General features: G+C 34.7%; 1 protein-coding gene across 1 annotated transcript in view; it reads right to left on the reverse strand.

The window, feature by feature from the left end:
- DNAH8 (dynein axonemal heavy chain 8) overlaps positions 1-18151 on the reverse strand; it is a 163211-nt gene that overhangs the window by 108116 nt on the left and 36944 nt on the right. The window contains exons 22-30 of the mRNA XM_026059841.1: positions 17348-17489; positions 16180-16292; positions 15212-15318; positions 13622-13718; positions 11652-11832; positions 9306-9499; positions 7556-7682; positions 3643-3878; positions 710-814 (exon numbers count right to left, since the gene is read on the reverse strand). Of these exons, the coding sequence (XP_025915626.1) occupies positions 710-814; positions 3643-3878; positions 7556-7682; positions 9306-9499; positions 11652-11832; positions 13622-13718; positions 15212-15318; positions 16180-16292; positions 17348-17489 (1302 nt within the window). The remainder of the gene's footprint in view (positions 1-709; positions 815-3642; positions 3879-7555; positions 7683-9305; positions 9500-11651; positions 11833-13621; positions 13719-15211; positions 15319-16179; positions 16293-17347; positions 17490-18151) is intronic.

An 18151-nucleotide genomic window follows, 5' to 3' on the forward strand; every position in this document is an offset into this window, starting at 1 on the left:
AAATTTCAAATAGCATAGGGAAGTTAACACCTCTTAGATTTAAGGAAGTTTGTTCTCCTTTTCCTCCCAGACAGTTTAGCTCTTTTTCTTTTTTAAACAACTTATTTTTGCTTCGAAAGTTTGAGAGAAAGGCTCAAGCTGCATAAAATGAGATTGGAAAACACCTTCTTGCATCCTTTACATATTGGGTAATCTGTGGGGCAGGATCCAGCTGGATTGTTCCATCAAAACATCTATATACTTCCCTCTTCTACACTTCAGGAGAATGTCCAAAAGACACTAAGCTTTTGAGGGCATTAAGTCTCTCCTCAGCGATTAATGTAAGCCTGCAAACATCACTTAAGGGTAAGGGCACCAACAGAACATGCATTTCTTAAAACCACGTAACTTAAGGATAGTGATTTTCCTGATTATACAGGAATGAAACAAAAACTGGAGATGGAGGACAGCAGAAAGAATGAAGTAATTAATTTCTCATTTTCTTACAGATTTTAAAAATATATCTAAAAACTACAAAAAATATTTAAAGTACAGTTCTATAAAAATAGAATTAGAAAATGAATGTACTAATCAAAAGTATAAATACTGGTGGTCAACTGATGCCAGGAGCAAGAAGACAGACTGCAGTGATAACTGTTCCCACACTTTCATTTTTACTCTGAAAGAGGTACATGAAGACAAATGGAAAATGACAGTTTCATATACTTACAGCTTTGGTCTGTAATTTATTAAAAGAATATCTGAGTGTATCAACTCCTTCTGATTCCTCTTTTGTAACCTCAATTTCAAATCTGTTTAAAATAGCATAGGCTTCCTAGATGAAAAAAGAAATCCTTAGAAATGATGTGTTTTAAATTCATTTGTAGAAACAGATTAATTTGTAAGAAACATTTTAAAGCAAATCTGTTAGTGTAATTGAGGCACAGAAATATTAATTTCTTTTAAAAAAAGAATGCTGAATGTAGAACTAAAGCACAAGAACTGCAAAAAATATTTCTTTAGGGAACATGTCTTGGACGAAATACTAGGGGAAAAAAATGTACAAACACAAGAAACTGAACATTAAAAATATATAAAGTTTTATCATCTCAATGGTATCTTTTTTCCATTACCTGAAGGTAGATTTTGATGAATTTTTTCAACTCTGAATAATGATCCACAGTAAACTACATATTTTTCAAATATTTTATCATCTCATCTATAAAATCTTCATTACTACATTTGCCAAACTAGCAAATGCCTCCATATGTAGCTGTTTTATGGTGAACCTTCCTTATTCCTTGTCCTCATTTGCAACTTGTGTGCAGCAGTTAACAATATACTTTACATATTTCCTGTTTTATCAACCTCTTTGTACACATAGCACACACATTGTTTAAGAATAAGATCATTTTATATTTTCCCATTCCATAGGCAAAAAATTTGCTAACATACAGCAGTGTGAATTATATAAGCTGATCCCTGGATCTATGAATTGTATTCTGTGCAGTTCGGGATGACTGATAAACACGGTTGTTTGTTCCATGAACGTATCTATATTTAGAACTCCCTCCTGTTTCAGTCTACATCTCTATCACAGAATCACTGAGTTTGGAAGGAACCCCTGGAGATAACCAGTCCAAAAACACTTGCTCAGGGCAGGACGGTCTAGAGAAGGTTGCTCAGGGCTGTGTCCTGAGGGACACAAGTAGGGTTATGAATATAGTTAAGGATGGAGTTTCCAAAACCTCTCTGGGCAACCTGTTCCAGTGCTTTATCACTCTCACCGTAAAAAAGCTTTTCTGTTTAAATGAAACTTCCTGTTTTTCAGTTTGTGCCCATTGCCTCTTGACCCCTGGGGTACACCACGAGTGACCGGCCTCCAACTAAACCTTGTGCCACTGATCACAACCCTGTGAGTCCAGCAGTTCAGCCACTTTTCAATCCACCTCACTGTCCACTTACCTAGTTTGTGCTTCATCAGTTTGTCAATGAGATTGTTATGGAAGACAGCATCAAAAGTCTTACTAAAGTCAAGATAAAGAACATCCACTGCTCTCCTCTTGTCCACTGAACTAGTTATCTCATCATAGAAAGCCATCAGTTTGGTCAGGCATGATTATCCCTTTGTAAATCCATGTTGAACACTCCTAGTCACCTTTCTGTACTAATTTTTCTTATATCAAGCCCTCCCTTCAACCTGTTCTAGTAAAAAAATATAATTCCTAATTATCCCATCAAGAAAGTTTTATTAAATTCACCAGGACATAAGAAAACAAAACAAAACACTGAACTATCAAATTACTGATCAGTTGCCATTGTTCTATATTCASTTCTTGATTTTTTCAACTCTATATTCCTATTTTGTTTAAGGAAAGCTCATGAAAACATACATGTCTAAGAGTGACTTACTAACAAGACCAATCCTATAGATGTTAGTGTAACTCAGGTTGATATAGAAAGACAATAAATGTTTGCAATATGTATAAAATATAAATGGTTTGGGAAAGAATCTTTATTCTAATATCCATCTCAAAKCACCAGGAAGAAGTAAAAAATAAATAAAGCTATTCTTTCAAATAATGTTATAAATCTATTTATTTATTTACATATTTTGCAACACTAAGACCTACCAAATAGACATGGTTAGATTGTTTGCTGAACTCAGTTTCTGCTGCTTATTTTATTTAACTTTTATGGTTATGATTATCATGTCAGTATCTTCAGCCTGACGAGCACCCTGAAGACAATCAAACTAAGAAAGAACATCTAGTAGGTCTGCATACTACTGTAAATGTTGAAGTTATTGTTCAGGTACTTCCTTTACTTGTTTAACCTCTACCTCTTTTGGATCATACAGCTGGTCATATTTTCTTTCAAATAGTTTCTGTACCTTTCCTTGCTTACAAGCCACCACATAAATTCCAAAGACATAATCTATTTTCTTAATGTAAATCTAACAAAAGTAATGACAATCAAGTGAAAGTCCTTTCTGGTATCATGCTAATATAACAATCTTCAAGAAAAAAAAAAGTTAGTATTCAGTAATACAATTTCTTCTGTAAGAGGTGGATGAAAACATAAAACAAATGTGTTATATTAAGCTGAGTATTTCCAAGTGTGATAATATATACCAAACATATGTAAAACTTAGTAAGCTTCTTTTACCAAGTGATATCGGGAAAACTGGGAAGAATGCTGCAAGTTTCTGACAGCATACAATACTTCCTAAAGTGATGTATGGTTCCATGAATATATTTTGGTTATATTCAAAGAGGTTAGATGTTTGTTCTATAGATATAAGAGAGTTAGGAAGAAGATCAAGGTTAATGGGAACGCAGCAAACGGGAAAGTATTGTTCCCTTTTCTCATACTCTCTCATCTGCTTCTTTCTGTTTGCTCTCTCCTAGATTGTATTTTAATTATAATTTATATGACAATCTATTTTTCTAGTCTGTGTTTATACAGTATCTAAGAAAACATCCAGCTCTGATTCATGATTAGGGTTCCTATCAGGTTTAATAAAAACAATAATACTTTATTTCCTCTTCTCAGCCTAGATTCTTCAGGAAAGTAAACTCATTGTTTGGGTTCTCAGTTTATCTTATGAATCCCAACTCTTAACTATTTTAAACTAAATTAAAAAAAAAAAAGTCATCTTACTTCAATAGGTCCCAGAGTCATATCCATTTGTATTTTATTATCACGTATGTCAGATAAAGCTTCCATTGCAAATCGGACATCATCTAAGTCACGGAGAGGTCGAGAGAGTTTCTTTAAATACTCAGTTATGAATGACATCATGTCTGTCATTTTCTTTTTATATTCCTCATTTAAATAACGACAGAGGAGCATCTTCCATGCTTTGGCTTCAATTGACAAAGCTAATTTCAGTGGTCCTGATTAAAAAGAAAATCATTATTCTATCTACATCTTAAAAATTTTTGTGAAAAACATATATATATATATACACACACACACAACACTACATATCGTTCTTTAACGGCAATTAGGAAAAAATCTGCACACATCGAATCAAACTACTTCAATTTTAAAAGTTTCAAAATTTCAACTCTATTTAAATACATCTCTTGCATTGTATATTATATTATCTGTAAAACACATTAGATAAGCTTATCTAATAGAACACAGAGAAGATGAATAAAAAATAAAAAAAGCATGCTTATTTTAAATTCTCAGATGAGATCTTTAATTGATATAAATTAACCAGCTGCATTAAGGTCATTGATGCTAAAATGGTTTATATTAGTTGAGGAAATAGTACTTTGGGATTTCAGCACTGGGATCTGGCATACTTTGTAACTAAAACTGTAAGCTGCCAAATCATATAATGAATGGTTAAAAAATATACACAAACCCACAGTAAAGAAAAAGAAAAGCCAATCATTGACACTATTATTATTAGAATAAATTAGAATTTCACTAAACAACATTTTTGTACTCCAGTGAAAGTGAAAAATAATAACTGAATATAACCATTCTGTTCACACACACAAAAAAATTTACAAAGAAAATGTATTTCCTTCTTTAATAATTCTATCAGAATTAAAAATCGGATTCTGAAAGGCCAATAATTGACCATGGCTATTCATCTGAAAAGAGGTTTACATTCATAAATAAGAATGTTGGATGCTCCTATGATTTCCCTACTGTGTGTGCATATATATTTCTGCATATATGTAAATACATGCTTCAGCAGATCATAAAAGATTTGATATCGTGTTCCTGAATTTAGAAGACTTGTCTCCCTCTGATRCAGTGGTCACACATGAGGGGGTATTGCAAGCATTAATAACATCCATACTCTTTTGGATCCATTACTTCCCACCACTCCTCTTGGTTACGGAATAAAAGGCAGCAAGAGCTTTTCAGAGTGAATTAATTGGCTCCATAATGGCTTTGCTAATAAGAAGCTGCATCCAGGAACTGGATGAGGATGTCCAATGAGCAATGTGACAATTTTGCTTATTCACTGAGAAAAATCTAGGAATAACCTGCCACCAAGATCCTGAAATGAACTCTAGTCAGTGTACAGATTCTACGTCTTCTCTGATGCAAGAGGATGACAGTTTATACAGAGATGATCTGTCAAAGACTAATGTCCCAGAAAATATGGATTGCTCATCAGAAATGTAAAGTCACACTAATATTTGGAAAGGGATTCATTCACTACCTGCCCTTGCATAGCTACTGTGGTAACACCTGCCATAGAAAGTAAAAAAACCAGACATTAAAGATTGATCCCGAGAGGTCATGTCAGCTACCTAATAATCTGTGAGGTGAGAGGAATGAGGAACACCATCATTTACCTGTCATAGCACAAAGGGCTTCATTCTTCAACAGAGTTGTCTGAAGAGAACATACTTTTCCACACTTAATTGTTTTGCAGAATAACATCAGCAGAGTGCCAAATTGTCAGGGCGACAGAAGGCAAGTACCGAGGCATGTTACTTTATAGCACTGTGGGAACATGTTCCAGCACCAGATCTTGGTGCCAGCTTCTCTACTGTCAGACACCAGAGGCGGACAGGAAAACACATGATATTCTGAGAGCTATGGATGCTAAACATGGGGATGGCTCAATCTCTCTCCTACTGAGATAAACACTGATGGTGAAGGAGAAGCTACAGGCTGGTCTTGTGACAATACCAAAGACAATGAGTTGTTCTCTGCAACGTTCTTTGTCATCACTGGCTGAGCTGACTAAACCAGTGGTAATCTACATTCATTATCCATGTATCAAGCTTCCAAGATAACATCACAGCCATGACAAAACTTCATCACTCCAAAGGAGGATTTTCTCAAGTCAGTTTTCTTAGAAGAGCCCTGGGGATGATCAGTCTTGGAGGTCTTTAGGTGCTGAGGACTGTGTTAAACAGAAAGACTTGACAGGCTCTGGCTCATGATGGATAAGGGTGCCCAGATCAAAAAGGTTTAAAATCCCAAACCCATTCATTTTAGGTCTATGGCAGATAGAACATCTGCTACAAATTCATCACTCATTGAGGCACGAAGAAATCTCACAAGTAGATAGAGGATATAATTTGACTTTTCACAAGCTATACAGGAGCAAAAAGCAGCTTTAGCAGAAATCATCCAAGATGAAGATGAACATTCTGCACTGGTGAAGTATTCTGTTTCAATTCTAAAGCTAAGAGGAACTTAAAAGTTCTCTGGCTCCGTCCTGTATGCTTGCACACTTCTGATCTGTCAGAGAAACATTCATATCCAAATGTTAACATAGCTAAAATCTGCTAAAGCAATTGCCTTTACTCCTAATTTATGGGCACAGAAAATCCCCCTGGCATTCAAGATGTCCACAACAGGTGTGTGGGGGGGGTGTTAATTATTTGTATTGCAGTTTCTAGGGGTTCTGAAATTCTCCAGAAACTGCTGGGATAGAAAGATGGAATGATTATACTGGGTGAGAACATTCAATGGCAATTAGCTACTCAGCTTAATTACGCACTGTACGAATACACCCTTCCTGATGTTTGTTTTAAGCCTGTTTATTAGTAATTTCATATGCAACCTTTTATTTCTTGAACTGTGGGAAGTAGTAAATACTCATTCAGAGTAGAGATGCTTCTTGATACCTCCAAAGACTTTCAACAGATTTATGAAACATGCCTCCCACCCTGCCAAAGCTGTGTTGAGTTTTCTCTATCATATAATTATTTATCCATACATTGACTACTTCTATTTCTTACAACTTTTATCTCTCAGTTCATCCTTTTTGATGAAATACTCTAGTATGGGTAGCTTCCAAAAGTTTCCCCCGATAAATATCAAACAAAAAGCTCACTTGATTTTCTGCTATGGTTTTATCATCAATTATCCCTATAAACTATGGCACATTTCCTGCTTCTGACATATCTCTTTAAGTGTTTTGTTTTCCTATCTTTAGCAAACTATTCATCAAAATCTTTTTTGATACGTACTCAAAAGACTTTGAATTATAATTATCCAGATATACAGGGAAATGTCGAGTTTTGTGCAGCAATGTGTATAACGTGCACTAATGACCTCATATTAAGGTATGTCCTACTGAATCAATGTTGGGATGATTCTCTCAGAAACTGCATTATCGGCTGAATCTCCTATTGTCATGGAACCCGTGGATCTTGCTGATGATTTAGTTCTTTAACTCAGCAAGTCCCTGGAGGCTACTAAGATTAGACGGCTTGATGAGAATGATCCTCAAGATTAAGTCCTGACATGAATACTTGCTCTTATTGTTTCATGAACTCTCTGTTGTTTCCTTTATACACAAGTGACTGAAGCATTTGCCTGCAAAACACCTTAAGCAGAGAGCGCAGAGAGAAGAAGTAGAGAACACTATCAGAGGATCAACAAAAGGAAATTCCAGTAACTAGGGGAAAAAGCTGGGTTTTATTATCAGAAAGTCTGCCTTCTATTTTGCACCAAAATAAAAAGTATCCTAGAATCCAAAAAGTACTATAGAGAGAAGCAACATATAAACAAAACAAAAACACAGTCTCTTTAGTACTTATTATTAATTATCTTACTATGTGCAAAGAGGAGAATGTCATACCTGTATGCAATTCAATTGGCCCAACAAGAATAACAGGTTTTAAATCTTCCATCTCTTGCTCAAATGTAGCATAGTGAAGTATCTCTGCTCTAATTTCAGTCAGAGATGGACAGCTAGCCAGAAATTGCTGTGTATAAGTTAAAATGTCAGTCAACAAATATCCTTTTTCATCTTTTTGGTAAAACAAGAGGCAACAACTACTGAATAAGTATACCAATATATACCTGTTTTTAGCTTCCTTTAGCCCTGCTAAAGTAGTAAATTGCATGTGAACAGGCAATCATGTTTATCACTTCCTCTGTCAAAAATTTTCAAGCTTGTTGGCAAATTTCAATTATATTTAACGGAAAAATACGGAGCTGAGAAATGTTAAGTGGCTACTGGCTTTGTGAAAACAGGTGACTGAACAGAGATCAATACACCATAAATTTAATTACACATGAAACAATCACAACAGAACAGGTTTCGTAAGTACTCCCATGAGCAGAACTCCTCAAGTGTAGGAAGGTTTTGTGACTGAAAAGCTGCATTTTGGAAATGCTACACAACAGCAGAGCTGCATCCAGTATAACTATATTGCATGGGAAAAACAATAAATGCTGAAAGCTGTTCTCCCACTTCCATTCTTYTGTCCAAGACTACCGTGAGGGCAGTGGGAAGGTTAGCACAGTGCTAGAGAAAAGAGGTAGAAACTAGGGCATACGTGTATAACAATTTTAACTGTGTTACTATTGAGGCTTTTTCTGTAACAGTACTCTTTTTCTGCAATAACTAGATCTAACTAATAATATTTATTTGATGTGACTGTTATAATTTTAATTAGACTAACAATAAATTCCTGGCTCTGCATACAAGATGTACCTTTTTAGCCCACATGAACTGCACAAGTTGCAGTGTAACACCCAAGAGATACCAGTGCTCCTGTAGTAAACAAAGTGATAGGATATTCACAGATCTATCTATATATATTACAATATATTCTATTAAATAGAACAGATAACAGAAAACTGAACTAACCTGAGATTAAATAAAAGAGATTTAACAGTCAGTCATCTCACTTTCTCCTACCAAACCTCTAAATTCAAACTCTAAATAAAAAACTGTTGTAGGAGGACAGTGTGAATATTCCAAAGCAGAAGTCCTAGAGACCTCTACTGACTAGAAACAAACTCTTTTTCCTATTGTACTAGGTGCTACATATTTCTGCCACTTCTGAGGATTTGACTTACAGTTCAAACAACCAAATAGGTGAGTAGACTATTATTTTTTGGATAGAGAATGCAGAAACATTCAAACAAAACAGCTTACTGAAAGAAGGATGGTAAATAAAAATACATACTAAACTCAGAATAACAGCTCAAATACTTTCCATTGAGAAAAGAGCACAATTGTCAGGGTTTGATGCTGTGTGAAGTTCTGTAACTTGTGGTATACATTGTGTCAGACTGGACTAGTGTCTTGTGTCCTAAAATCTGTATTTCCACAAACAAGAATGATAATGATTAACAAATTAGGACCAGATTACCAGTATTTATCAGGGCACAGAACCAAAAAAAGCCAAACCCCAACCCCAAAAGTAGACAGCATGCCATTACATCTGCTCAGGAAATATGTTACTACTACCGACAGACAAAAAAGACAATTTCAGCTGTTAATATATTTTCTACATCCTTTTCCTTGATTTTTTGCAATGTTTTCTAAATTCAACATATGATGAGATTAGTGAAGAACAGTCCTGTATTAAACTCACCTGAACTTTGGCATCTCTATCTTCTGTCCACAGCACCTTGTATTTCTGAAAATCCTGCAGAGCTTCACTAGCTACTTCTCTGATAGAATTCACAGAGGAGGAGAGGAGCACAACTAATTTAGAAATATCTTTGTGTTCTGCAACACCTGGATAAAAATTTCTTAGCTTTCTGATGAGCACATCTTCAACTCCTTCTGTAAAACAAAATTGTATATAAATGAATGAACCATTAAAAGTATGCTTCTCCTCTAACCTATGCATGCCAAGTTAAGCAATGATGCCATTCAGTGAGGCTGAATATCCTACTTTGCATGTTTGTCTGTCTACTTCATATGAAGGTACCAAGTGCTATTTCAAACCAGGCTTTATACACCAAGAGCAAATTTAACCTAGAGTTAATGTTTCCATATGGAAAGAAAATAACCTTCTCGATTCTCCAAATATAATTTCCTTCCTTCCACTGTGGGTATCTGTGACGTAACTACAACATGACAAGGCCTCATAAACATTCTATGACATTACTTTTTTTTTTTTTTAATTCATAAATTTAAAAAAGCTTTTTAATTGTATAAACCCTTTCAAACAGTACAGATTTCTTGAACTCTGACATGCTTTGAATGAATAACTTTGTTATTCCATTTAGTGACATCTTCAAAGAAGAAAAAGCTTGCCAAATCACGCCATTCAAGAACGCAAACATAAAGCTTGTCATGCTTTGGGGCTGCATTTATGTTACAAGCTGCTGAGTCTTTTGAGTCTTGTCTGGTAGAGGTTAGAGCTGAATGAAGAGAAGAAATGAGAAAGGAAAATCTAGAGATTCTTATAAATCTCTCACATCCAAATACTCTTTCAAAGGTAGTTTAGACACTTGTAGCTGCTGCTCCAGTGATACTGTTGTTGTTAAAACAGGGGCCCTGTCTCCTTTAGGAACTCCAAGTAAGCACAAATTAAATAAAATGCAATTTATCATGTCTCTCCTTCATCTTTGAGGAACTGTTGAGACTATCAGGGCCAATGTAAAGGCAGATATCCCTGAGACTGAATGAGCCCCTTCTGTCATAACAAGGGCCCCAGTGGTTTTGAAACAGATTTAGGAGACATGAGAAGGAAAACACACTCTTCCTGATCTCACTGGGGATTTAATGCAACTCCAAGTTCTCTTTTAGTCTTAAGATCTTTTCAGGGATCTGGTCACTAGAAACAAAGTCTCAGACTGATCCATCCATGCCAGTGGACTCCACAGAACTCATTGCCCAAACAATAACATACCCCTCTAGGTGTTGGTGATGGTCTTATCTAGTGAGTAACTTAAAGGTGATCAAAAATGGGTACTTGCTGATGTTACATTTTGACAAAGAGGAAATAACTATGGCTATCTGACGAGGACAATCTTCTGCCACCCTGCTTTAAGTCCATTAAAGAGATTAAAACCAAAGAAAGAAAAATAAAGTCCCAGTTCTGCACTATCAGAAACAAACAAACAAACAAACAAACAAACCCTACAAGATGTTAAGGATATTCCAAAGGAATCACAACAAAGATACAATTATAGGGCACATCACTTTGGCTCAGCCAACCAGTTAAGAAGATCTGATGGGGAAAGTATATTTGGGCTTTTATGGATGCTTGCAAAGCATATGGACAGATGCTTAGAAATAATGCTAAGAAAAAAAAAAAAATCCAGCTACAATGCCTGCAGGTCTATCTATAGTGTGAATATTTGCATGGACAAACACTTGAAGGGGAAGTAAATGAATTGCTCAAGATCACAGAGAACTATGTGATGAAACTTGATTACAAGTTCCTTGTCTCTAAAGATCCAAACCAGCAGACTAATAATTGTAGAATGAATCCTCTGAGACAATAATATTAAATGCATAGTGTTTTCTAATCCATTCTAGGAATATAGCCAGCAATTAAAGTCTTTGCTGAAACCTAATAATTACACTATCTCTTGTTCTATTTTAATATTCTGATGAGTGCTGGTCTACATAGCTGGTTATGGCTCCAACTATATCATTGTGGGCCAAATTTCATAGTAAATACACATAAAGATACACTAACAAGTTTACTTCACCTGGAATTAAATAGCAGATTCAGAATCCGGCAATTTTTTTTTTTTTAAAGAACTTTTTGCTTACTGTTTCTCAGAGTTCTAATGTTAACATGAGCATGAAAAGCTATTTCTGAAAAAATACAGCTAATAATAATAAAAAAAACACAAAAAATTAACTCAAAATAATCACCAGTTGGTCCCTTTGAAACAAAGTGAGTATATTCATAAATATTTAAATATAATGGCATTTTTATTAAAATAAAAAGTTCAAATCAGCAAAACCAACTTACTTTCTTCTTTTTTGGCTGATTTGCCTGTTGAAGCAATTTGTTGTGTGCTCAATTCTGCTGCTAAAGCAGATTTTTGTAAATGTCGCTGTCCCCAATGAGCAACGCCACGACTTACTTCCAATATTAATTGAATCATACGATTGATGGCTTGCTGTATATCATCTAAACTGGGAACCATTACCTATTCAAAATAGTTAAAAATATTATTGAGATTAAAAAAAAAAAAGAAAAGAAAATCACATTCAGTTGCATCTAAGTCTTTGGTTCTACTCCACTCATGGTGAATTGCGGTGGTTGCCCCAGGAGAGAAGCCTGAAAATGTAACTTTAAGAGCCTGTCTGGATCAGAATTGCCTCTGAAGAAATGAAACATGCTATACTGACCTACTATCTGTTTGTACAGTCATACCATGGGCAAACTGATATGTAAGTATAGGTAGGTGGGTATTTTTTGACAACCGTTTTTACAATTTCTACAATATTTTAAACAGTTTTTTGGGGGGGTTTCATTTGTTTGTTTGTTTTACAGTCTGTGGGAATATATTACAAGCCCTGTTTCCTGCACACTAGAATCATAAAGAATTAAAAAATGGCAGGTCATGATCCTCCTCTCTGTTCCTCCTAACCACAGGATCCTAAAATTTGTGAGAGAGAATTATAAGGGGGTTGGTCATGAAAGTTGATATGGACAACTTATTTTAAAGAAGAATATTTACAGGTATAAAACCTCTCCTTCTTTTGTGCTTATCTATACATACATTTACATCATGGGTGACTTCAGGCAATCTACAACAACCACCTGGATCAAGGTACCAGAGGTCCTAGTTGAATAAATACCAAAAGCTTTTTTCTCCCAAATGATGTAGTATTATTTCAAGAACTTCTGCAAGAGCACAGCATGTAGTAAACAAAAGGAACTCYGTGCAGTAGTCCTGAAGATCTCAACTTTTATATTTGGCAAGGATTTGACATCCTAATTCTCAGAGCTATCCAATATCCAACCCAGAAGATGAAGAAAATTCAGATTCAGCTATCAAAGCCCATGGTAAAAACAGCCGGAAGAAAAACAAGGATTCCTGATCTGAATTGAGAACAACTACCAAATAGAACAGAGTCAAGACAATGGCTCTGGTCCGCCATTGCCCACACTGTGTATAGTTCTATCCAATAACAAACAGCATTGTATGAGAACAAAATACTATTTCTGTATATTCATTCACCTTAAGACTTAAACATTTAAAGAGAGACTGACATAAAACCTTTCTTTATCTTTTCATGAATATAAATTTTTTAATCATAAGGCAACTGATTATTATTCAGTTACCTTCTCACATATAAACTAAAAAAAAAAAAAAATACAAATTGCTCACACAAAATTATCTTACTCTACAAAAAGAAAACAAATGCATCTATCAGGTCTTTGCAGTCAGGCTGCCTTTTTGTTCTTTGCACACAGAAATCCATAGCTCATCTCTTCCTTTGGAATCTTCTCACCTTTCGTTCAGTTTTCCTCCTTCTGGTCCTCTTACTTCCTATTGATATGACTACAGCCAAGCTGTGCAAAAATACTGTTTATGATTTTTATTACACAAAGAATTTAAATCAGACAAGGAACAAGATAGCTAAAAAAAAAAAGAAAAGAAAAGGAAAAAAAGAAAAAATCTATTCCTAACAATTCAAACACTAAAAATGAAGGAAAACTACAATCATTCTGCAAAGACCACAGATGACCAGATTACAATATAATTGCTGAAACACACAAGAACAAAAAACCCCACCAGGTTCTGCAAGTTCCAGTAAGACATTGGGACTGTGAGCACATTTCATCAGTATTGTCAGCACACTGAAAGGCCTGAGCAATTGTCCTCCGTCTGAATGGAGGATGGTTCAAGAGAAGTGTGCTTATGGAAATGCAGAGATAATTGTCATACAGTATATTTAACCTTATCTTTATAACAACATATTACTTACCACATTAGGAATAGCCAAGTGTACTTCAGCTTTTAGGAAAGAAACAATCTCTTCAGATTTGCTTGCACGAACAAAAAAACTTGTTCGCCCATATGTACTTCTGCTGAAAATAATTCGAAATATGTCATGAATACTTCACCATGAAACCCCTTAAAATTATCTTACAAATACCATTTTCAGGTTCCTTTACTGGAGAAATCCTCATGGAGAATTTCCACATCAAGGTATGAGCCACCTGACAAAACTTCCAGAAGCTTGATATTTAAAGGGTTTAAAGTGGTAACAGACAGATTGCCATCATTCAGACAAAGGTTCCTTTGGATCTAGCTACTACTTTCAGATTTTTATTTTTATTTTTATTTTTTAATCTAGAACATATTCTGATTCTGGATTTTAATCTCTCAGTTTAAGAACAATGGAAGTCTGTCAGTATTTCGAGAAGGGCATAAGAAGGAGAAGGTTCTACTGACCATTTCACGCAAAAACCTATTCAAGGATAAAAGTTATTGCAGTACATTTTCAGATAAATATTCCACAAAATAGAAAAAGTTTCAAAGGTAACGAGCTAGTACAAAATGATAAATACATGATCTGCAATCATTTAAAACTAAAAAAAACAAAGTGCAAAGGACAATTTTTAAATGCTATGACATGGTGACCAAATAAGGGCGACTTCAACAATATGATGCCCTAGCCAAAAGCAAAGTTGAAATAATTCTCTCATCGTTACAGAGGGAAAGAGTCATAAAAATTCCTATTGATGTCAATAAGATCACGATTTCAATATCTTTTCTCTGAAAGATATCTTTAGAAAAAGGAAAAAAAAAAGTAACTCAAGCTTCAACAATCATAATGACAGTCAACTTTACCTGCTTATAATAAATTATCTTACTAGAATTATAAGTAGGCTAGCTCTTCAGTATACAATATATTATACCAAAGCAAATCCATCTTGGAGGTAAACTCCTAGTCCAGTAGTGAATACTCCATAGAAATCATTCTGAATACAGAAGAATGATAAAATTGTACAACTATATGGATCTTGTCATTATCCTATAGAATTCATAATGAGCATATGGATGATCTTAAACACATGAGAAATAACTCTGAGCACATAGCCATACTTGCAGAGATCATCTAAAATAAGATGTACATATGGGCAAGCTACCATATATGACCTAGAACAGTCATTCAAGTTCTAGTCCTAAGTGTGGGACAATTATACTATATTAACCATACTAACAACATCTTAAAAGCAATCTCAGAGGAAACAAATGGGAATAAACAAAAAACGGTGCAGGCAGAGGGAAGAAAAAAAAAGTGAAAAGAAACTTCATTGTATGTGCAAAAGGAAGTGCATGGAGCTAATAAAATAAAGATGTGATCCATAAAAGAAAAGTGTGAACCCAAAGCATCACTGCAACAAGAATTGAGTGCTTCCAGGTTTTGCTTGAGTTGAGGAGTGTCTGTAACTATTTGACTAACAATACATGTGCACCCAGAGTGAACATATATTTGTATTATTACATTAATGTAGAAATAACTGTGTTTTGGTAATATTGTTAAAGGAATCTTCCATTTGCAGCTTACTTTGAAACAAATATTCTTTTTTTAAGAGTATCCAAAGACAGTTGGGTGGCTTTCAGGAGACTGTCCAGCAGCTGGTGGCTGAAATATGCAACCATCTCTTTATATTTCTGTAATAAATAAAATGTACATTACTTGTTATTGTGTTCAGACAGGAACAGAAGTTTATTCCAAAAGGTATCAGTCAAACAGGTTAGTTCTTGTCTGAAAGGATTTATGCTGTAAGCTACATTAGAAACACTAGGGGAGAAGTTAAGATGAAAAATAGCTATAAGTAAATGAGTAAAAGTTGCATAGAAAAGAGGGTGAAAGGCAAAGTCTAAAGAAACTCTATTTGCCTTATTCAGAGACAAAAGACTGAGTTCTGCATGCATGTAAGAGACTTCAGCCAGAAAAGTAGGTGTTGAACTCTCCATATAAAAAAGACACAATAATTATCCAAGAATATTGGTGCATGTATGTCTTTCTCAAATGAGAGTCAAAACCAGTAACCTCTGACTGTACTGGATTAAGAAAGAACAGCAACATGTAATGACCAAAACAACAATGCAACTTTATTGCATTATCACATCTGTGCCTACATGCCTCTGTGTCTTTGTTCTCTGCTTCCACTTCCCTTCTCTGATGAATATGAAGAGAAGCTTTTAAAAGTACAAAGGTGATCTTTCTCAGTGAAGGCCTGTGCTATGGCTTAGGCAGAATATTCTCTCCAATTTTCTTTACATACCAACTCCCTCACATAGTAAGAATTTGTTTAATAAAGGCAACAACATAACATAGAATATACCTTTTAAAACTAAAATCCGCCTTAAAACTCACTATGTGGGGAAGCTGTTTGATGATTTTTACGTGATGTTTGATGTCTTCCATGTGATGTCCTCTTGTAACATAGATATTCAGTTACCAAAACTCAAGATACTCATTTTTACTAATTTGATCACACTTTTTAAGTTTCCTTTATCATAAAATACCTTTTTTAAGTCATCTTCTTTATCATCGTCCTTGCTGTCATCACCAGGAGGAGCTACAGAACTATTTTCTCCCTCCTCTTCATTATTTCCAAATGCCACATGTTTTTCTTTTACTTTAAATTAAAAAAAAAAAGTATTTTTTGTTAACTGAAAATTGTGTCTGCTTTGAATGATGCTCTCCCCCACCATTACAGTCAGAACATTATTGCTATTTATTTTAGTAGCAGCAACTGGATCACCTAATTGGTTTTATTTCACACAATTGTGAAGGAATCTGATTAAGAGCCCAGCTGATAAGCCTCAGGCTAACAAACAACATGTACTACAAATACCTGTAAAGCTAGGTAGGCAGACATGGACATATCAGCTGGAAAAGGCCAGAATGCAATTTAAGCAACATAACAAAATACAGAAACATATCTTTTCAGATTTTTCTGGTTGCATCACATTGTACTACCTGGACAGCTGACCCTGACCGTGCCTCTGCACCTGGAGAAAACTGAACCCAGAAGGAGAAAACTCCATGTGAGAAAAGGAGCTCCCTTGCTGACTGAGCTTAAAGATACAAGTAGAATGTCTTTCTCCAACCACAAACAGAATGGTAAAATCTTCATAACACATCCCAGAGCAATGGGGGACCAAACACACTGATCAGCTGCGAGTATTGTACCATGGCAGCTGATGGTCGACTGTATCAGTTTAAGCTGACCAAAAAGTAAAGGCTGTCTTTGAATATGGAGCACTGGTATTTGTGAGACAATTCCACCGTGGCAGAAAAGTCACATGGAGAGAGACAGTATCAAATACCTGATTAGCCGAGAAGGAAGGAACATTCTATTTTGCACATAAAAAAATAAAAATAAAACAAGTTATAAAAAGTGGCTGAGAGAAATGGAACTTCCTTCCTTTAGAGCAAAAAACTTGGACATATAAACAGAAGGACACAATTTAATTCTAGAACTTCCACCAATACCAAATTACCTCCTAATTTCATAGGCTATTGGTTTAACATAACAGTTGTAAATGAAGAGAGAACTGGGACACAGATGAAACTGTGATTGGAGAAAGAAGTCTGAAGAAAATTAACTAAATTAAATTTTGATGCATACTAGCTAAATCTGCAGAACTAGGAACAGAAAATTTTACATAAATAAACATAAATATCTACCTGGCAATGTGTGCTTTTTTGAAGTTTTCTTAGAATATTTAATTTCATAAATTGTTTCAAATACAGATATTAGTTCTTGAACAGCATCTTCAATGTGCATACTTTTGTGATTCAATAATTCAGCACATTCTTTAGTGTAAAGCTGTTAAATAAAAATATCAATGTATTATCTTAACATCACTGATAACCTTCTCTCTGTTCCTTTTCATGAAGGACCAAAATATTTCCTTGAAAACTCAGTTGTTCAGACTGAGACTGTCTGAAGGAAAAAGACCATTTCAATGAAATAACATTTCAAAAAGTAAAACAAACCCCCAAATCTTTATTCAAAATTACAAAAATAAAATGTTCTGCTACACTATCAGTATAACCTTAATTGGAAAAAAAAATCATTTTCAAAATGTAATGGTATTTTTAAAGGCTAACATAAAGCACTGAAAATTGAAAGGAAGACACAGTCTGAAATTATCCAAATAAATCCTTTCAGCTGTCCTTATCAATTTTATTTGCTTGTACTCAGTTTGCAAAAAAACAAACAAAACCACAAAAAATTTCTAGTTTCATCTGGAATCAAGAAAACTGTTAAATTCTCAAATAAACTTGTTGGAAAGTATTTTTCACTTTCTTCTTAAAAACAAAAATTTGCATAAGTAGTCAGGGAAAAATTGGTTGCATATGTCCAAGTATCTTCATACAAAAAAGTATCTAATGGTAAAGCAGCTAAATAAATAAAAATTACATATGAACTATTACAGTTTCAGTACCTCAAATACCTAAGAACCCATTTATACAATTTTATATATT

The sequence above is a fragment of the Apteryx rowi genome, unplaced genomic scaffold (assembly GCF_003343035.1).
Source record: "Apteryx rowi isolate R43461 unplaced genomic scaffold, aptRow1 scaffold_160, whole genome shotgun sequence".
Classification (NCBI taxonomy): domain Eukaryota; kingdom Metazoa; phylum Chordata; class Aves; order Apterygiformes; family Apterygidae; genus Apteryx; species Apteryx rowi.